Source organism: Ambystoma mexicanum, chromosome 14, assembly GCF_040938575.1.
Source record: "Ambystoma mexicanum isolate Mex_15411 chromosome 14, UKY_AmexF1_1, whole genome shotgun sequence".
Classification (NCBI taxonomy): domain Eukaryota; kingdom Metazoa; phylum Chordata; class Amphibia; order Caudata; family Ambystomatidae; genus Ambystoma; species Ambystoma mexicanum.
Window position 1 is genome coordinate 629,473,947 of NC_090940.1, and position 22,109 is coordinate 629,496,055.

Genomic DNA, 22,109 nt, shown 5'->3' on the forward strand with positions numbered 1-22,109 from the left:
TTGGGGGTTCACCGCTATGCCAGACAGTTCTGCATACCTTTCCATTACCTCCAGAATATATTGAAGATTTTCCTCCGGATATTTCAAATATAATAGCAAATCGTCAGCATACAGGGATATTAGGTGTTTCTCTCCCCCTACCTCAATGCCTATCATGTCATATTGTTGCCGAAGGTACACTGCCAGGGGCTCCAGGGCCAGAATATATAACATCGGGGGCAAGGGGCACCCTTGTCTGGTGCCTCTGCTAAGTTGCCACCTCTCGGATATCACCGCTCCTGTACGTACCCTAGCCAGCAGCTCGCTGTACAGCAACTTCGCCCACCTAACATAGCCCGGCCCCATCCCCTATTCCTTCAGGGCCTCCAGCAACCACGACCACCTGACTGAGTTGAAAGCTTTGACTGCATCTAAGGACACAACCGCCATTTCACCCTCCCTCCCCCATTCAATCACCCGGTGGAGTTGCCTATGGTTGTGGGTTATATTTCTGTTGGGGACATAACCTGTTTTGTCGGATGTATCAATTTACTAATAACTCTCCGCAATCTATTGGCCAGGACCGCCGTCAATATCTTGCCGTCCTGGTTCAGCATTGACAAGGGCCTATAGGAGCCGCAGCTATGCCCTGGTTTGTTGGGCTTAGGGAGCGGTATTATCGCTTCTCTAAGCGATTCCGGCAACTGGCCCACCTCAAATGATTCATTAAGCATTTCGAGCATGGGGGGGGGGGGGGAGTACCTCCTCTCTATATGCTTTTATAAAATTTGCTAGGAAGTCCGTCCGCACCCGGGGTCTTACTGGTGGGCAGCTGCCTCACCACCTCCTCCAATTCCTCCAAAGTAATCAGTGCATCCAGCTCCTCTCTTTCTTCGGCACTAATCTTGGGTAATCCCATATCTCTTAAAGTTTCCCTTATCTCCTCTCGGCTGCCCCCTCCCCCCTTTGTCCTCATATAGTGCCCTGTAATAATCTAAGATTGCCTCATTGACTGCTTCTTGGGTGTTCGCTACCTCTCCATCCTCTCTGGTTATCGTCCTAATCGGGGGCCTAGGGGTTTCACTCTTGTATAGCCACGCCAAGAGACGGCCCGTTTTATCCCCACCTGCATGCTGCCTCTCAACATACTTCTTATAGTTAAGGTTGCAGAGCCTTTCCCAAAGTTCTGCACACCGCTGCTGTAGTTTAAGTACTGGCTCCGCATCCCCCCCCTCCCCTATTGAGTTCCCGGTCCAGTTCATCCTCCGCTTCCCCTAACTCCTTAGGACCCCACCCTGCAGGCCCTTTGATTTAGCAATGGCAGCACCCCGCAATACCACCTTAAAGGCTTCCCAGAGCGTACCCGCCGAATCCACACTGCCAGCGTTCTCTTCGAAATAATGTATGATCTCATCCCTGATATCCTCTCTGAAGACCAGATCCTTGAGCGCCTTAGCCCGGAGGCACCACGTCGGTATCCGCGCTCTGGGGCGGCAGTACTGTCATCCCAGGACCAGAGGCGAGTGGTCCGACAGGACCCTCGCTTTGTATTCTATTTGGGTGGTCTCTACCACCACATCTGGCGTGGCAAAAAAATAATCAAGTCTCGTATGCAGTTGCTGCGGGGCTGAGTAATGCGAATACTGATCCTCATTAGGATGTTTCAGCCTCCAAACATCGGCCAGCCCAAAGTCGTCTAGCAGTGTCTGCAATGCCCTGGCTGCTGGGGTGGGCCTATCAATCTTATCAGATCTGTCTACCCTGGGGTTCAGCACACAGTTAAAATCCCCTCCCCAAATAACCGCCCCACCCACACACGTACCCAGGTTGGTACACAGAGTCCTAAAATATGCCACCATGTTTTGATTGGTGGCATACGTATTTACAATGCACACCTCTTTATTCTCCACCAGTGCCTTCAATATGACCATCCTCCCTTCTGTATCCACCACCTCTTGTGGAAGTTGGAGCGGAACGTGCGGTGCCACCCAGACCAACACTCCCCTAGCGTAGGCAGAATACGGAGAAGCCACTACAATACCTCTCCACTTCTTCCCCACCAGTGCCAACTTTTCCCGAGTCGGATGCGTCTCCTGCAACAGTGCAATATCAATCTTCTGTCTTTTCAAATACATCATGACCTTGTTCCTCTTTAAGTAACTATTGAGTCCCCTGACATGCCACGTTACGATCTTAAGATCCCCCATAGTTCATAAGTATCCTCCCCCCTTCCGTGCAGCAAATCTCACCTGCCCACGCGATACAGATACAGCCCTCTGGCTTTTTCTTGTAGCCTCATGTACAAACTCGAACTCCCCATAACTATGTACACCCCAAACTCCCCACTTCCCTCCCCACCCTCTACCCATCCCTTCCCCAACACCACACTCCCCAGCTCCATCCATGGAACTCAGGCACCCCCACATCTAGCCCTGCAAGCGCCAACCAATGCCTAGAGCTCAGTAGGGTGAAGTCGCCCTAATGGCCACTTAACTAAGGTTACTAAGTGGGGTAAAGAGATCCGCTCTGCAAGGCTCCCCTAAATGCAGCAATAGTCACAGTGCTCATAATATATTGTGCAAGAGTCTGACCTTCTCTGCCTAAGGCCGCTCAAATGACTATAATCAAGTCCCAGAGACCTATTCCGCGCCATCTTGTAGCGCCCTCCTCGTGCACTACTTATCGCCTCCATCTCCTCTTCCCGTCCGAACGTCAGGCTCCTGGGGACATCCCTGCGCGTCGAGCCATCCCATGGCGTACTCCGGAGTCTCAAAAAACAAAGTCTTGTGTTTGTGAAAAACCTTCAATTTCGCCGGGTACAGCAACATGTATTTATGGCCCGCCTCTCTCAATTTCTGCTTTACCGTCCCAAAGTTCATGCGGCTACGCTGCACAGTCAGGGTATAGTCCGGGTAGGCCGTTATGTTTGCCGCTCCTCGTGTAATCGTTCCTCCCTTGCTGAAGTGTTCTAGTATCCTCTCCCGGTCCCGGTAATTAAGGATTTTGGCAATTACTGGCCTAGGTGGGTTTCCTGGCGGCGGCCTCCTTGTTAGAGCTCTATGCGCACGTTCCACCGCGAATCCTTGAGATAAGGCTCCTCCGGGTATCTCCTGCAACAGCATAGATTCGATGAACTCCGTGAGATCGTGGCCCTCCGATCCTTCTGGCACGATGCAAATGTTATTCTGTCGGGCGCGTCCTTCCGCCTCCTCCGCCCTGTTCTCCAAGTTGCCCACTCTCTGCACCAGGGCATGCAATTCGGCCTTATGGGAGGCACAATCCGCAGTGTTCCGGCTCACCTCTTTCTCGAGGGTCTCGGTGCGCTCCGCCAGGGACCTGACGTCCTGTCTGAGTAAATTGACCTCCTCCTGCACCTCACCGACCTTAAGGTCCAATGCCGTGTTCAACTCAGTTACGGCCAGTTCAAGCTTAGCCTCCCAGGCCGCCTTCAAGTCCGCAATCGCAGCCAGGACCTCTTGGTTAGTACCCGTCGCAGGCATGCCGCCTGTAGGCGACTTATCCTTGCTCTTGGAACTTTCCGGACCAGGGGACATCTTGGCGAAGTCGTCCAACGTGGGCTTCGCCTTCGGTCACACTGTTCTATTAGACATGACCCAGGGGACCTGCGTTCTGCGCAAGTTACAAATGCGCACACAGTCCGCTCCTATCGCCTGACCACCGTGCGGCCTGCTCCTTCCTTTGTTCCGGTCGTTGATCGGCCATTTTGTTTCGTCTTCCGTCTCCGGCGCTCCTAATCTTTTTCGCACAAAACTCCACCACTGTTCCTCCCACGCCTTCCAAAAGTTCACCAAGCGCAGTCAGACCGTTCACACATCGACATGTGTGTTTTCAGCAGTCATAGGCACGTTGTTATGCACTATTTCGCCAGGATCATTTCAGGATCTTGGGAGCTCCTCCAGATCGTGTCCTCCTACATGGCCCTCATAGCCACGCCCCATGCAGCACGTGAATAATTGATACCTGGTTGACATTTTCAGATTTTATTTTTTCCCCTTCTCTTTTGTCTCTGCTAGGTTTGAGTGTGGATCGCCCTTGTGCCAGAGCAGTGAAGGTCGACTGTCCATGTCCGCTGTCACAGATTACATCCAGGGACCATGTTGTCTGGGCACTGACCGAGCAGCAGGGACTTGTGTACCGGGAGGGGGTCAGCAGCTTCTGTGCTGAAGGAGAACAATGGAAAAGTGACATCGTCAGGTAAAGAAAGACGGGCCACGGCTTAAAATTCAAAAACTAAAATGTCATTCATGTGTTTTTTTTTTTTAGGTTATTCTGGCCTATTAGATAGAGAGATGAAGTACAATGTATTCACTATAGGGACACGTGTACTGGTAGGCCACCCTCCCACCCGTCCTACATGCTCCTGGACTGTCTGCACCCTCAATACAGAGAACAGAGCATCTCTTGTAACACCTGAATGACAGCCTGAGTACAGTCTGTGCAGTGGCACCTTTGAACGTTTTCTAAGTGCTCAATAGGATTACCATAATAAATGATCTCGGACCCAAATAACCGAACACACTCAAAGAATTTGGCAAAATACTACTTTATTCTGAGCTCAATAAAGTAGGGAAACCTGGCAAACAACGAATTGTAGCTCACACTCGGATACATTTCGATTGCACAGCGGCTTTATATCTCGATGCGCGTGCGCTATGATGTCATCATACGTGGCAAAACCTATCGGACGGAAGGATTGGTTAGGGGAACATACATACCTATAGCTTATTTAGGTGTTAGTAACATTATTTACTGCCCCTCATTTGGTATGTATGTCTTGAACTTCCCTCTTACTACGTATGATACAGACAGTAGCAGAATAACAGCGGCGAATTGGCCCCTAAAACAATGTATGCTCACCATTACAAAGGCACTCCATGATTGGTTGGCATTCTCTCCCAACCTTGGACATTCGGCTCGTTTGCAGCAAAACAAAACCCAGATGCAAGGAACTGCGGTGGACAACTTCCCACTTGGTCCAATTAGCCTACCATCGCTCATCAGTTAGGCCCTCAGCCAAGGCTGCTTCTTTGTAATTGACCTTGCTGGATGTTCTCTTCTCCTGAACCTTAAAGGGAATTAAGGTACATCGCCATCTTCGTCTAGGGCTTATGAATAGGCCTTGTTTTCTGGTCTTGTACCATATGTGAGGAGACCAAGACATTGCCCATTTTGCCTGTCTATTTAGTGCTATCTGATTCAATTGGATTGGGTGTCATTACTCTCTTCGGCCTTTGGAGAGTTGGTTGCTCCGTCTCGCATATGCTTTATGCATCTTTAATTGTACAATACTTGGCATTCGCAAATGTTCACACCTTTGCTTAATCTGAGAGAAGTAGGTCCTGCATACATTGCTCATCTTTGTTGACTCACTTTGTACCTTGCAGTTGCTTCTTGCTGTGGCATCCTTGATCCTTGGCCAAACAACTATCCTTTGTTCGTGCACAAATTCATGTTCCAGCACCTGTCAACTCTGCAGCCTTGGTCTCTCTCCTTCGTGTTTTTCGCGTACTATTATTCAGAGCTGACGTACATCATTTCAACATAGCTGCTTTACCTGTGTTATGTTTTCTACTGCAGCAAGCTTCTATATGGCTCATCTACCTTGCGTTTCTGCATATATACACTTACTACATTTCTGGTTACTTATCATCTTTGTCTGTATGGTTTCTTCACACTCAGTTACTTCCTTATCCTTTTGAGTATTCTTTTATCGTTTCAGTGCGTTGTCTCTTCTCTTTATGAGATCACTTTGCACCTGTCAGATTTTATTTATAGGTCTTCTAGTTCCATTGATGACTGAAGACTTCCTTCTACTGCTTCAGTTCTAGGATACATTCGATACGGTTGTGTGAGTGCATAACGTCGCTCATATCTTCGATCTGGTATTGGAAAATACCAGGGCTCAGGCATATTATCTTCTTGTTCGTCCAATATGGCAGAGGTGAGGGGTTGCGGTCGAATGATGTATACAGCTACTTCTCTACATTCAACTCTCTGGTTGAGTCCTCGACCACCTCCTCATTGCTAGTCACCTTCACTCCACAGAATGGTTTCTTTGGGATCCATATTTTCGTCACCCCCTCAGGTCACCTGCATTCTTTATATGTTCATCTACACTCCAGGTCATATAGCAGCACTCCCCATTCGGTGAACACAACACCCTACGTCCCATATAGTTCTTATCGTCCATGGCATAGCAACACTTTGTTTCTGGGGGTGCCAGACGGTTGTCATTTAGGTGCTCACGGGTGTTGCTTTCAGTCTGGGTGTGCTCATCGGCCAGAGCATTCACATCGATCATTATCTTCATCCCATTAGCTTTCTCTGCTGTCTTCTTGCATTGTCCTATGAATGTTCATATAAGACAGGATCCCAGTAACACTAGTCTGGCTCCAAGTAGTTTGACGGCATTTGCCATTCAGATTGGAACCCTTGAGAGCAGAGATGAAAATCAATCTTGATCTTCGTTCTCATCTACATCTTCCTCCATCTTTGTATGCAGGGTCAACAGCATAGTTATTGCCTCCATCAGCGTTCCATTTTCTTCATCGTGGTTAGGTATGTATGTAGAGCAGGAAGGCACAATCTTTGCACACATGCCTCCTTCCATTGCTGTAATCATGTCCAGGAAATACCTGTTCTGGAGGGTCATAAGCCTGATGGCCCGCAATTATTTTTTCATTGCATTAAATCCTTTTATGGTCGTATTAATTGTTTATAGCTGTTCCCACCTAGTGATCTGTAACCACTTGGTGTTTGTTGCAGCTCGAGGTCCTGACAGGAACATGACTATAAATATCACTGCTGTTGTATCAAACAGTTTATGCTCATCTGGGATGTCGTGATAAGCTTCTATTGGTTTGCCGAAAAGTAATTCTCTCTTCTGTCGAATAAGGTTGAGCGACCTCTTCTTCCTTTGGTGTGCATCCATTGTTGGAAAACAGTCTATGTGGAGGTCACTTTGAGGGATCACCAATGCAGGATCATCACCAGAGATCATATACCTTCCCAGCTGTTAGGTACCTTCATATGTTCCTTGTATCCAAAGGCCCAATAGTGATTCTTCAATACTGCAGTTCCCCCCCGTCATTCTTGGAACCTCAACTATTTTCTGGCATCCTTTATTTTCTCCAACTTTGATCAGACCCTTGTTTTAGAAACAGTGTTGCATTGTTCATTGGTAATATGGATACAGGTCCTGCTTCATCTTCGACCCATGTTTGTAATCTTGCAAACTTGTCCCATTCTTTAAGATATCCATCATTCACTTTTTGCACTACATGCACCGGTGACGTAATCAATAAGTGTGCATTGCATGCTAGCCTTCCTGCTTCCCATCCTGTACTAGTGGCCACTTGTCCATATACCAATAGCTGAAGTCTCTCCCAGCATCCTAGCAATCCTGGTCTTTCCCATCCATCTGCACAGTTCAGCCTTTTTTGTTCAATGATTATCTGTCCTCCATCCAGACCATTGAGTGAATTCCATAGCATCCTGCTCTTCCACTCTGGATCTTTTTTCATCTTTTGTGTTTTTATATAAGCATTTTCATATGGAAATATTTTCTTAGAATGAAAATGGGCAACCCTCCGATGGATGTCAATTGTCTTCTAGTCATGCATGCTGCTAGATGGACAGGACACATCGCATCATGAGCAGGTATTTCTCTTGCTATGAATATTCTGACTGTGTTCATGGCACAAGGTATGAGCGAGCATACATAACAGCAAAACAAAGGGGGTGGGGTCTGGGAGTCTTTCTGGACTGTCCCTGGGCAGGCCAAAGACTGATATTAAGGGATATTTCTCCTATGTGAAGGGGACACCCTAAAGTCTCACCCTACGTTACCAGGGGAATCCAGAGTTGGATCCCTTGCTCACTCTTCTTCGAGAAGCACAGCTCCACCTCACTGATGATGCCCAACAAGTCTGAAACACGTGTATGGGGTTGCTGTTGGTACTCTTGTTCAGAGGAGAATTGCCTAGCATTTCAGTGCTGGACTGCCCCTGGGCCGCCGAGTATTTTCCTTTTTGCAATTAATGTTGTGCACTTCGTTAGGATGAAACCACCAAGTTACAGGCTTCTGTGCCATCTTTGTTAAACTTTGGGACATTGATTGTATTGCAACTATTTGGAGTAGGAAGCTTAACGCATTCCCTCCTGTGTGTATAATTACAATTTACAGTGTCCGTGGCTTGGGACCATCAAATATTGCAGTCAGTGTCATGAACCATGGACATAGCCCCTTCTGGTCTTCCTGGTCCTGGTCCAGACGGAGAGTGTGCTCCTTGATACTTCCAACATGGCTGTGCCCAGTGCCGTGTTCCGTACTAGCCTGTACGTCGGACACGGCACGTTCTATAAATGGGCCACACCCCCGCACGTCTCAACGCTATCTCTAGGTAATGTCTCGACGTGTGTGTGCTGCTCGGCGTTACCCTTCCAAGTTTGTGGCCAACTCCCTTATTCTTTCTTCCCTTTTCCCCTGTTTCCAGTATCTCTTACCTTTCTTCGATCCTCTTCCTGGGCGTCCTGGAACACGCGACTTCCTGGAACTTTGAACGCTCGCGCTGGAGTCAGACTCGACTCGCGCGCACTTATACAAGTCCCGGTCCGGCCGGGAGAAGGAGTCCTCTGCGGAACGCCACAAGAAGAGCACTCAGGTGAGCCGGGGGGAAACCTTCGACAGATTGAGACGCCAAACGATCAACACTGATACCGCTATGGAGAAAGCGGTCCAGGACCTCATGCGCGGCATGCAGCAACTAACAATCGAGGTACAGAACTTAAAGGCAGAGAACGCAGCCTTGAAACAATTATTGCTGTCACGTGACTCTGCCAATAAGGAAAGCGTTATACTGGGTGGAGTGGTAGACAAATACGATGGCTCGCCAAAATCCTTACGTGGATTTCTGGATTCCTGCTTGGTGCATTTTACATTCAAGCCCTATTATTTTTCAACTTCCAGGGCCAAGGTGGGCTTCATAATCTCCCATCTTACAGGGAATGCGTTATCATGGGCCACTCCCCTAGTGAACTCTGGAGACGTCCTCCTGGACGATTATGATGCATTTATCCAGGCGCTCAAGTCTATGTTTGACCGCCCCGAACAAGTGTTCAGTGCCCAGGAACGCCTACTTGATTTTCGGCAAGGATCCCAGGATATGCTAACGTTCGTTACCAGATTCAAACAGCTGGTAAAGGAGGCTGATTGGGGCCCTGAAGCGAGTTTCACCTTATTTCGCAGGGGTCTAAATGACGATATCAAGGATGAATTAGCCAGAGTGGCTCGCCCCAGTTTGTTTCAGGCTTTGGTAGATCTAGCCTTACAAATAGACTTTCTTATCCAGGAAAGAAGGGCTGAAAGGAAAAAGGCTAAGACTGCCTTTCAACGAACCCCTTCGGAGTCGACTGTGAAATCCGATCCTGCCTCAATCCCTGATAACGACTCCGAACCAATGCAAATAGGCACCTTTCGTGGGCCAATTACTCCACAAGAAAGGATGAGAAGAATTCACACCGGCCTGTGTATGTATTGTGCCTCAGACAAGCATCTCGTTAGAGAATGTCCTTTAGCCCCTCCACGGCGTTCGGGAAACGCCAGCTCCCGGCCCTAGATGGAGCGAGGGTTCGGGAGAAATATGTCTGCTTGTCACTGCCGCCGGCGACTGGCGTTTGTGGCGAAGGTGGAAACAAGGACGCCATTAAAGTGTTCCATTACGTTCCTCCTCACCTACCAGACTCGGTCTAGTTGTTTTCAAGATGGCCGCCGCCGTTTGTATATCTCACTCGGCTGCCGGCGGCTCGGCGCGTTGCAACTGAGTTTATTCCTCGCCCTGTTGCTTGCGCTAGTTTTCCTTCTGAAAGTTCTGCCTTGCTATCACGCCTTCCTTACTCTTCCTGTTTTTCTCCTCCTCCCGTTTCCCTACGGCCCCCCCACCCCCTTCTCTGGATCCTGCTCGCCCTCTCCTGTGTTTTGTTCCTGTGCTGATTCTCTGCTGAAATTTCTTCGCTCTAGGACTCTCTTACTCCCAGATTCTCCGTTCACTCTTGTCCTCCACCCTGAGGGGTACCTACCTGTATACCGCCCTATTCCATTCCCTCGATTAGCAGAGTCACGCCGATCTTACCATATCCTGGGTGTTCGGCGGAGGACCCATTCAACCTACTTCAGTGCCGACGACTTCCACAACCTTCACGACTACCTTGGATCCAGGGGTTTTTTGCCGTTCCAGTGGCTTTTTCCCCTCTGGCTGTCGCGGAGGGGGGTCACCGTGGGTTTTCTCTGTCTGGGAGTCACGGTGGCTTCCTTCCGAGGTAGACCATATCTTCTAAAAAAGAAGAAGCCTTACATAGGACTGACCCGCCGGAAGAAACTGGACTATTCAGGTGAGGAGGAAGAGAGTGGGGAAGGTTATCAATCGAGTGAAGACGAAGATATAGCTGATCACCTAGCAAGTCCCGTAGCCCATAGTGCCAGTATTGATACTGCTCCACATCAATCACATCCTTGAACTCTCCTGGACAGAATAACCTGGTGGTGCTACATGCCTTTCTATCGCCCTCCAAGCACAAGACCTATCCCATACTGGCCCTGGTGGACTGTGGAGCTATGGGAATTTTCATTGATCAAGACTGGGTTATCAGACATAAAATACCATATGAGTCACGGAACATTAAACAGCCGGTAGAAGCAATTGATGGGAGACCTCTCTCTTCAGGACCCATAACCCTACAGACAAAAGAGGTCCGTCTCTCCATAAACCACCACCAAGAGCAGATTACATTCGACATCATCAAATCAGCCCATTACCCAATGGTTCTGGGTATGCCCTGGCTTCAAAGACATAATCCGTACATTAATTGGACAGCAGGGTCATTGTTTCTGGGCTCTGAGTTTTGTATGTCCCATTGTTTATCCCTGGATCTCTCCTTAACACCAGCTATTGAACATTCAGGAGAGCAAAAAACCTCACTCATGGTTTCCAACATTGTACAAGTCCCAGAGATCTACCAAGGATATACTGATGTCTTTTCGACTGCCATAGTCCAGGCTTTACCCTCTCACAGACCCGAAGATTGTGCCATTGAGACAGATCCCTCTGCAGTAATTCCCTTTGGCAGAGTGTTTATCCTTTCAGAACCTGAGAAAAAGGCCCTCCGAGAATACCTGGACATCAATTTGGAAAATGGCACCATAAGACCCTCAAAATCTCCAGCGGGTGCCTCATTGTTCTTCGTTCCTAAAAAGGATTCCAAGGAACTCAGACCCTGCCTCGACTACCGTGGTCTAAATCAACGCACCCTCAAAGATCGGTACCCTCTGCCTCCGATTTCAGATATCCTGGAAGCTGTCAGATGCGCCGTAATATTCACGAAGTTGGACCTCCGGGGTGCCTATCACTTAATCCGTATCCGGGAAGGGGACGAATGTAAGACCGCCTTTAGAACGTCCTTTGGTCACTTTGAATATCTAGTCATGCCCTTTGGATTAGCAAATGCCCCTGCAGTTTTTCAACGTTTCATGGATAGGGTGTTTTCTGACATGCTTTTTCTCTTTGTCATTGTCTATCTAGATGACATTTTGATTTATTCCAAGGATCCCTTGAAACATGAAGAACATGTCATGGCGGTACTACAACGGCTCCGTGAAAACAAGCTCTTGGTCAAACCTGAGAAATGTCTTTTTCACGTGACTTCAGTTCATTACCTTGGATTCATCCTCAGCCCAGAAGGAGTTGGAATGGACCCTTCAAAGGTAAAGGCCATACTGGCCTGGCCTGCTCCTACATCGGTGAAACAGGTTCAGTCTTTCTTGGGACTTGCTAACTTTTATCGAAAGTTCATTCCTACCTTTTCTGAACTCGTCCAACCGATCGTTGCTCTGCTGAAGAAGGATGTTCCCTTCATCTGGTCTTCCTCGCAAGAGAAGGCTTTTCAACGCTTGAAGACAAGATTCACGCAAGCCCCCGTCCTGGCTCAGCCTGACTTGGATCGCCCTTTCATAGTGGAAACGGATGCCTCCAACCATGCCATAGGAGTAGTCTTGAAACAGGTGCTTGAGGACAAGATGGACCACCCAGTGGCTTACCTCTCTAGAACCCTAACAACCAGCAAAACCCATTGCTCCGTCCAGGAAAAGGAGCTGTTGGCAATCCGCCAAGCCTTCACAGAATGGCGACATTTACTCCTGGGTGCTAGATATCCAGTCCAGGTCCGTACGGACCATTGAAATCTATAAACTCTCCAATCTATGGAGTGCAGGAACAGTCGTCAGGCGCGTTGGGCCTACTTCTTCGCCCAGTACCAATTCCAAATCACTCATGTTCCTGGATCACAAAACGTGATTGCGGACGCCTTGTCCCGACGTCCTGACTATTTAACCACTGAAGATAGGACCTATCCTACCATGTTTCCCAACACAATCTTTATAGCTCAAGCGATCAACCTCTTGGAAGAGATTCGAGCCAAAACCCAGTCCTCTGACCTCTGGAAGGACGTCTCTAGGAAGAATCCCTAGAATTTAAGAATCAAGGAAGGATGCTTATTCAAGGACAATGCCTTGGTCATTCCCACACCGAAACTTCAACATAAAATAATAACTCTCTGCCATGATACTTTTCATTCTGGACATCGTGGTGTAACCAACACGCTCCATTTTATACAAAGACAGTTTTGGTGGCCGGAAATGAAATGCAAGGTACAAGAGTACATCAAGACCTGTACTGTCTGCAGTCAGAATAAGCACGACAATAAGAGACCGGCGGGCCTTCTATTGCAACCTAGACTGCCAACAAGACCATGGGAATGTATAGCTACAGACTTCATTGTGGAATTACCACCTTCCCAGGGTTACATGACCATCATGGTAACCATAGACTTGTTTACTCATATGGCACATTTCACGCCTCTCTATAAACTTCCTTCCTCTTCAGAGCTCGCAGGAATTTTCCTAGAACACATTTTCCGTCTTCATGGTCTCCCTTCCAAGATCATATCGGACCGAGGACCGCAATATATTTCACAATTCTGGAAACATCTGTCGTGTTCTAGGGATTCAACGCGCTCTTTCATCTAGATATCACCCACAGACCAACGGGGCCACAGAACGTGTTAATCAAACCCTGGAGCAATATCTTCGTTGTTTCGCAACCAAGGTACAGGATGATTGGTCCCTCTTTATACCCTTGGCCGAATTTGCCTATAACAATTCAGATCACTCAGCGATCAACGTTAGCCCCTTCTATTGCAGTCAAGGTTTTCATCCCTCCGTGTGACATTCAGTTCTACCACATCCAACTCCAGTACCTTCACTTGATTCCTGGATTGAAACTCTCCTCAACATCCACAAGGAAGCCAAGGAACAATTGGGAAAGGCCCAGATTCGCACTAAGCGATATGCTGATTCCAAAAGAAGACCAGCACCCTCCTATTCTATTTGTGACCAGGTCTGGTTGTCCTCGAAACTATTACCACAACATCTACGCCCTAACAAGTTAGCCCCCGATATTATGGTCCATTTTCCATTAAAGAAATCATCAATCCTGTTTCTTATCGGCTCAAGCTACCAGACTCCTGGAAGAGAATACATCCAGTTTTTCACACTTCTCTACTCAAACCCTACATTCACTCCACCCGGAAAACCGGCAGACCCAGTCCTGTGATTGTGGACAATCAGCTGGAATATGAAGTATCCAGAATATGTGACTCCAGGTACAAACGGGGTCGGCTTCAATACCTGGTCGAGTGGAAAGGCTATCCTCCTAGCGAGAGAACATGGGAACCGCTATCCAACCTAAACACCCCTCGATTGCTGAGAAGATTCCATCTCATACACCCTGGCAAGCCTGGTGGGACGGGGTTTCGGAGGAGGCATGCTGTCATGGACCATGGACATAGCCCCTTCTGGTCTTCCTGGTCCTGGTCCAGACGGAGAGTGTGCTCCTTGATACTTCCAACATGGCCGTGCCCAGTGCCGTGTTCCGTACTAGCCTGTATGTCGGTTACGGCACGTTCTATAAATGGGCCACGCCCCCGCGCCTCCGCGCGTCTCAACGCTATCTGTAGGTAGTGTCTCGACGTGTGTGTGCTGCTCAGCGTTACCCTTCCAAGTTCCTGGCCAACTCCCTTATTCTTTCTTCCCTTTTCCCCTGTTTCCAGTATCTGTTACCTTTCTTCGATCCTCTTCCTGGACGTCCTGGAACACGCGACTTCCTGGAACTTTGAACGCTCGCGCTGGATTCAGACTCGACTCGCACGCACTTCTACAAGTCCCGGTCCGGCCGGGAGAAGGAGTCCTCCGCGGAACGCCACAAGAAGAGAACTAAGGTGAGCCGGGGGGAAACCTTCGACAGTCAGCACCTTTCAACGTGCCATTTGTTTTCAAACCGCAAATAACCTCTGATAAAATTCACTGTGTGCAAATTTAGCTTATGTGACTGAAGAGTCTGGGGGGTTCGGCTAGGATTATGTGCCGTTAGAGCGGGTGGGTTGTGTATTAGGATATTGCTTTCTCTGGGGCTTTGGAAGTGGTTTGAAAAAGACACCATTAAGTCTGTGTGTTCGGGTGGGGAGAAAGAGGTGATTGTGGTAATGTGAGCTTCGAGGCTATTTGTTTTTTAAACTTCAGGTTACACTTGCTTGTGGCATTTAGAAACTGTTTTGTGGACTGAAAATGTGCATTTTTGTAAAAGAAAATGGCAAACTCACAGCTTTTTTTAAGCACGCTGTTAAAATGGGCAATTGCAAATTAATTTCTGATCAGTGACAGTCAAGGCCTTTCATATGCATGATGGAACGTTTCCACTTTCCAAACCAAAGAGCTTGCAAAGCAGTGCAACTTGCAAATCTGTGATAGTTAAAGTGAGCAACACAAAGCACCCATTTAAAGAATAGATGCAAAAAAATAAAGTTGCCGTAAGGCAAGTTTGGTGCAGCACTGTCCATATGCCAGACAAGTCCATTTTTCTACTTGGCTAAATTTTGTTTTTTGTTGTTGCAAATGCGCTTCTAGCACTTGCAGACTCCGCTCCCACCACAACACCCCCAGCTCCTTTCCAGCTCCTTTCCAGCCCCTGCTATCCGCCAGAGTCCTTCCCCAGCCCCTCTCCCTGATTGGGTCCAGTTGCCCTGTGTTAACTTCTGCAAGGGTCCAAGATCCTTCCAGGCTTTCCAACCGCCATGATGTAACATTGTGGCTGGAAGTTAAGTTTGGTGCAGCACTATGTCTCGGGCCCACAGCCCAACAGGTCAGTTTGGCTACTTTGCCAAAAGGTATACATTTTGTTTTTTGTTGTTGCGCAAATACGTTTCTAGCACGTGCATATTCGCTCCCACCCCAACTCCCATCTCTTTGCCAATACCTTCAATCAGGGGTGGACTGGCCCATAGAGAACTCTGCAGATTTCCTGGTTGGCCTCTGCACCCTGTGCCTCTTTTGTGTGAGAACTTATTTTATTTCCACATTTTCTCATGGGAAAGTGTTGGGCTTGTTGAAAATGTGTAATATGGGGCCACTTTGAAAATGATTTCCAGGGCTTTTTTTGGTTCCCAGTCCACCTCTGCCTTCAATCCGTCTGCCTCCTTGCCCAACCACGCTCCATGATTGGGCCTGTTGCCCTGTGTTAACTACTGCGAGGGTCCAATACCCTTGCAGGCCTATTAAACGCTATGATTTAACATTGTGGCTGGAAGGTAAGTTTGGTACAGCACTATGCCACTATCCAAATGAGTCTGTCCTACAAAGGTTCTTTGTGAGCGAGTTAGGTGTGGATTTGTCAAATGTTTATAATTAAAAACCTAACCTCATATAATCTTATACTTGTACCAAAAAGCCGGAGGTTTGTTGCAAACAATCTGCATATCTATTTGTTTATTGCACAACTTCTTTTATTACATGTCTTAAAATCATTGAAAGTACACTGGGCTTAAATAGATTTTTCAGGTCGACATTATTTGGCATTCTGGTGAAAGACCACGAAATGAGGCTTACTCCAAAGAAACTGAAATAGCCAGTCACAGCGTCAAAGAATAGTGTTTATTACAGTCATACAGACACTGTGGCAGGAGAGCGCCCCGAGCCACCATAAACAGGTACATATATACTAAACAGATCACATATGATACTCTTGTCCAGTCACCTCATTTGATAGGTCACATAGGGTTCATGACCTTCCCACATAGATGGTATTACCAAGACAACGTTCTTGCATTTTTCCCCCGTCCTCCTACTGACAATATACTGCCTGGGAGCAGGGCAAAACAGTGTGTAGAGGCATATTGTGTTCTCTGGTACAAGGTAACATTTGCTGTACAGCTTATCTATGTTGCTCCTGGATCCTAAGGTCAGTCTGCTCTAAAGCTTGGGAAATAGGATTTTCTCTAGAGGAGCATGTTGCAGCTGCACATTATTACAATTAATGGTTCAGTGGAGAAAACAGTCGAGACAGGCGGGCTCCTAACTTATAGATTAGCTACGCTCCTGCAAGGACTTCAAGGTTCTACGGTGTAAGACAAACAACGCGCTCAACAGAATGTGCATTCCTGTCTTGTAAGTGTCTGAGTTAATGCCGCGGTCTTCTATCGCGTTCCGAGTGAAAACGCAGAATAAGCAGGGAACTGAACATTGCATCCAAGATGGCGAATAAAAAAAAATGACAATGCAACCATCATTATTGCAGCAATAGAATTGTAGTGTGATGTGAATGTGCTTAGGCCAATATGCATACCTTATAGGACACTAAACTAAATATATTTTCACACTGAGACTTATAGTTTACGATTCTGGATGTAAAATTTAAAGCCACAATATCATTTTGGCTTAACATGTTGCTACAGGGATTTATATGTTTATGTGGCTTTATTGCCCCGAGTGGTGGGGGAGGCAGTCGTTTGTAAATTTAAAATGACGGGAGACAGGGGTGACTGGGGCAAGTGGTTCTCCATCTCATCATTTTAGTTAGCAAATGACATGTCTCTTCTCCCTGCTTGAGGCTGTCAGACGGTTTCTGTGCCTTTGCACTGCAGTTTATGCCAGATAGTGCCAGGGTCTTTAAACCATTCAGGTGGAAAGAGGCCATGAGTCACTCTCAAGGGGGTTACTCTGCAGCAGCTGCCCCCATTATTCACAGCGCCACAGTCTGTGCCAGCAGCAGGCTTAGAACAGAGCAATATATCGGTTACATTCGTTCTAGGGTTTTAAATGGGCGCTTTGAGCGCTAACCTTACAACATCAAGCTGTGTTTGCTGGATCCCTGCTGCTCTGACTTTCCTCTAGTGTTATCACCTCAGTCATTGCCTTAACAATCATCTGTTCCTGTCAGGATCCCATGGTACATTGTCAGGTTTCCATACATTGGAACACACCTAAAAAAACTCATGTAGGCTGTCATTTAATTGTACACGATTTAAACACTTTAATTGGAGATGCACGAGGGGAGACCTGTAGGATAATTCAGTTAGAGTATGGAAGTGTTTACATGCTGGGGTTGGTAAGTGGAATTAAGTGTTTCCTTAACTTGGCTTTCAGGAAGCATTTGTTTCCCCAGGGCAAGATGGTGGCTCAGCTTCACAGCAGTGATTTGAGGAGCCCGATTGTGAAGCGGTTGGGAATTCCACTGGGAGTTCTAAACCACCTTTCATTCTAATTTCCCAAGAGGCAGGTCGCAGTTTCCATAGTTCTGTAATAAGTTCTTAAACCCTTCAAGAAATCCTAGATTCAGAGGACGACTCAATGAAAAGACAATCTACAGAAAACTCCAGTGAAGCCCGAGTCTTTTCTTGAAGCAGAAGAGGGTTCAGATGAAGCAAGCTAAGTCTCTTTAAAAATTACTAAAGTTATTAAGTTAAATATAGTTCAGAACATTTAAGAGAGATGAGTTGTTTGAACTGTTCCTTCAAATGAAAAAGCCTTTGTGTTCAAGACCCAGTAACAGTGGGAAGTACGGTGTGAGCCAATACAGTGCTCGGCAAGTGTGCGCGTGTGTGAAAGGAACTGAGAACCCGTTGCATAAGGTGCGCAAGTAAATGTATTAACAGGCGCGCAGTTGCATCGGTCAAGTAAAATATAATTTTGTTTAAGTTACTAACCCAGTAGTAATTAACAAACAAATCTCTGCAAGCGTTTTCATTTTGCCTCGCGCATATTTCGTTCGGGCTAAATTAGAGAAAAGTACTCCTGTACGTAGCCAACGTGCCGCGCCTGCGTTGTCTTTCATGAGAAGATTCGAATCAGAGCTCAACAGTATTTTTGCGTCGCGGGAAGTCGGAACGGCAAAAGTCTACAGGGAGTTGCGCGGAAGCAATTTAGTTAAGTGGTCCAGTCGCAGAGAGAGTCTTGACGTGAATACATTAAGGTTAAAGTTGCAGGCTGTTCACCGGCGAGCAAGGAAGACAGTCTGTTTCAATGCATGTAGATGTTAAATTGCTGAATAAAAGACAATTAAAAGAAGCCTAGCTGGATTGTTTAAAGTAACGCAGTCAGCAGTGGTAAATACATTGCTTTCAACAGACCTGAGAGAGAGAGACACAATATTGACACAAGTCACTGTAAATTATTCATGAAAGAACGTTTGCAGTAAAATCTTGTGAAAGAAAGAACTAAAGACTTAGGCTTTACTTATTTGCTGCAGTTGAAAATCTATCGGCATAGGAGCATAGGCAGCAGATTATCACAGACACTGAGGCATCCAATCCAGTTCCAGAGGGCGTCGGTGAGTGCCAGTGAAGATCTGTGTTTTTTATTTTCTCCATTCCCCTTGGATTTGCCAGCTTGGTATTTATATCTGTTAAGAGACTGTTGGGCAGGCAGACTTGGGTGGGAGGGGCGGGGGCGGGGGGCAGTCTCATGGGGACTGGTGGGCCATCATCACTCCTGCAGGAAGTTTTCAAACTGGACCTGACAGTTCCACTTCCTAGCTATGGCATTTCGCAGGCCATGAGCAGTTGGGCTTGTAGTGTTTCATATCTGTGCTAGGTGGCCATCTCTTGTGGGTGATTGCCCAGAGCTATGCCTGCAGTTGATTCATTTTAAAACCTTCCAGCCTTCATACTTTGAGACCCCAGGGTCATACATGTCTTGGCCTCCTACTTCTGTAGTTAAACTTCTAAAAAGGTTGTATTGTTAAATTGGACCCCCTGCCCTGTTGAGTTAAAACTAAAATAAATGTTTGTAAGAAGAACTAAGACGACGTCTTGGTGATGTGTTCTTGTTTGTGTATTGTCTTGTTGAAAATGTGACTTTTCCTGGCAAAATAATATTTAAGACCATGCTTATATACATATGTGTGCTATACCGCAAACACCACGGTATACCGTAATTTCAAATTAAGGTTATTGTACCATCTAAAAATCAATATTGTTAAACCGATCCAGTATGTCTTTCACTTGTCGTTTGGTCACTTTTTGAAGAACCGTCAAAAAGAGAATTTCCCCCACTCGGAGAGCGTTTTCTCTTACATGGGGAATGTCCTCATAAAATTCAGTATACGTTGTGCAGTCATGCATATAATTGCCCTCCTTTACTAGTTCTGCTATGAATGTCTCTGGATTTACTACTCTAAATCTAACAATTTTGATTGCTGGGTACGATATAATCACTTCGTACCCTGGTACTCTTTGTGTAGTCAACGTACTTTTGGGTTTCTCCAAAATGGCAAATAAGGAATGCTTGTTGAATAACTTGATTGAACATCCTATTGTAATACTTGCAGCTTTCTCAATTACGAAAGCAGCCGCAGCTAGCGCTTGTTCGCATGGGTAATTTCCTTTCATTGCTGGGTCTAGAATCCCACTATAATAAGCTAATGGTTTGTGTCCATGCTCTAATGTCGACTTCTTTGTAAGTACTGCTGTCATCACTTCTCCATTTGAATGTGAGAATAAGTAAAATTCTTCATTATAGTCTGCTATTCCTAACACACAGGCTGTTTAAATCGCCCCTTTTTATTTCTTCAAATCCTTTAGTCATCTCATCTGTCCATGTTATCTTTTACCTAACTTTGCTTCCTTGAGCCCTTTTAAAAGTGGTAGGATACATGTACTGTAATCAAAAACCCAGGCCCTACAATAATTACATAGGCTTAAAAATTGTTGCATTTCCCTCACTGTCTTGGGTTTTGCAGTTTTCATGATAGCTTCTGCTCTTTGAGGTGTGACTTTTCTCCCCTATTGAGAAGTGTACTGTCCTATGTACAGTACCACTTCCTGACAATATTGTAATTTCTGTTTTTCTACCTTGCATCCTTTTTCTGCTAGTATTGTCATTAGTTGAACTGGATTGTCTCTGCATTTTTCTTCTGTTTCACTGCACACTAATATATCATCTACGTAACAAATTATTGTGCTCTCGAATTGTACGTTACCTAGGTCCATCTGAAGGACTCTGTTAAAGACCTATGGGGACACACAGTACTTCTGAGGTAATCTTGTATGTTTCCAGCGCTGCTTTCTATAGGGTAACAAGGTCAAATCCGGTTGGTCCTTATGAAGGGCAAAAGGCATTTTTTAAAGTCTATTACTGTAAAATATTTGGCTTTGGCTGGGATGTTGCATAATATTATAGCTGGGTTCGAAGCCAGAGGAGACTCTGCTTCGACAATATTGCTTAGGGTGCGAAAATCCTGAATAAATCTCCACAACCCCCTGTCGCTTTCTTCACCGGGTACACAGCTGTGTTACATAGGAACTCTGATGGCACTAATATTCCCTGCTGTATTAAAGCACAGATGCTCTCAAATATGCCTTTATCTGCTTCTCTGGACATGGGGTACTGTTTTTCTCGTGGTAGATGTGCTCCTGGCTTAAGCTTAATTTTAACTGCTCCGGCCCCACTCATTAGACCCTCGTCCTATGGACTGCTGGTCCATAAGATGCTTGGCACCTTTTATAAATCTTCCTGGACAAATGGTGGTTTCTTTCTTACTATTGCCATTCTCTGTGGTATTTCTCTGTTCTCAACTTTGATCCAATAAGTGAGACTTATGAAAAATACTAATTCATTGTCTGAGTAATAATTCCTGAACAGCTCATCGTCTGTCAAGTCAGTTAGTCTGTATCCTTTGTTAAAAGTTAATGTTCTCCATGCTCTTCCTTTATCATCTGTCGCTTGAACAACCACCCTTTCTTCTCTTACCACTGCTGCCTTTATTTCTAGAGGGATAATCTGTCCTCCATCATTCATAGGTATTTGTGGCCTGAACATAAATTTGTCAGGTATTCTCAACAATTTACCTCCCATTCTAGGCAGCCATGTCAATGAAATGTTTACTCAATACAAAAATACTCCAGGATCCAAAGTTCCCCTCGTAATGCCTTTTGGCCATGCTACTATATACTCTGTTACATTTATGTACTCTATCCCTGGAGTTGAACACACTATCCCCTTGCCCGTGAAAGATATCGTCATGTTTAGTTTTCTCATCAAATCACATCTTAATATGTTAACTGGTGTCAGCTGCAAATACAGTGAAGGCGAGCGTCCCCAGATAGCATGACCCTCCCCGCAATGAGAGGCAGTAATGGACTCTCCCAAAATGGGAATAAGGCTAGGACCAAGTGCGGGTGAGCTTAATGGAAGTTTATCTAAGTCAAATGGGGCATGCAAAGAACTCTGCAAACTCCGAGAGCGCTCTGTCTGACAATCGCAAAGACAGGCGTTTATATTTACAAAAAGTGTCATAGGCACCTACACACTATAGGGGGCACATGTATATGGGGATTAGGTGGCGTCGACTAACTATATGTGCAGCTGTGATGCGTCGCTTTGTGGTTGGTGGACACCGCCGGGTGCCAACGTTGGGTGGGCAGGTCAGCTGGGCTCATCCGGGAGGTGCTGTCTGGCCAGGCGTGGTCAGTGTAATTGATGGACGTCTTTCTTGGCTTTCTGCCCTAATGGCCATGCACACCCCATTCATTCAATGCTGCAATGTCAGTTGTCCTGTAAATCATACAATAGGTTATTCTACAGGTTAATACAACACAGGAGGAATGCACATTAGGTGGAGTACGTTGACGATACATCAAAACAGGGTTGCTGTTATCCTGTTGACTAGGTTTCATAGGCCACAGGGTTGGGTCTCAGGGCATGGGGTAAGCTGTCCGAGCTTTGGGTC

General features: G+C 46.5%; 1 protein-coding gene across 3 annotated transcripts in view; it reads left to right on the forward strand.

Moving 5' to 3' along the window:
* Positions 1-22,109, forward strand: part of TECPR2 (tectonin beta-propeller repeat containing 2) — an 879,235-nt gene that overhangs the window by 353,482 nt on the left and 503,644 nt on the right. For all 3 annotated transcript variants that reach the window (XM_069638097.1, XM_069638099.1, XM_069638098.1), the window contains one exon: positions 4,014-4,194. In XM_069638097.1, coding sequence (XP_069494198.1) covers positions 4,014-4,194 — 181 coding nt within the window. The remainder of the gene's footprint in view (positions 1-4,013; positions 4,195-22,109) is intronic.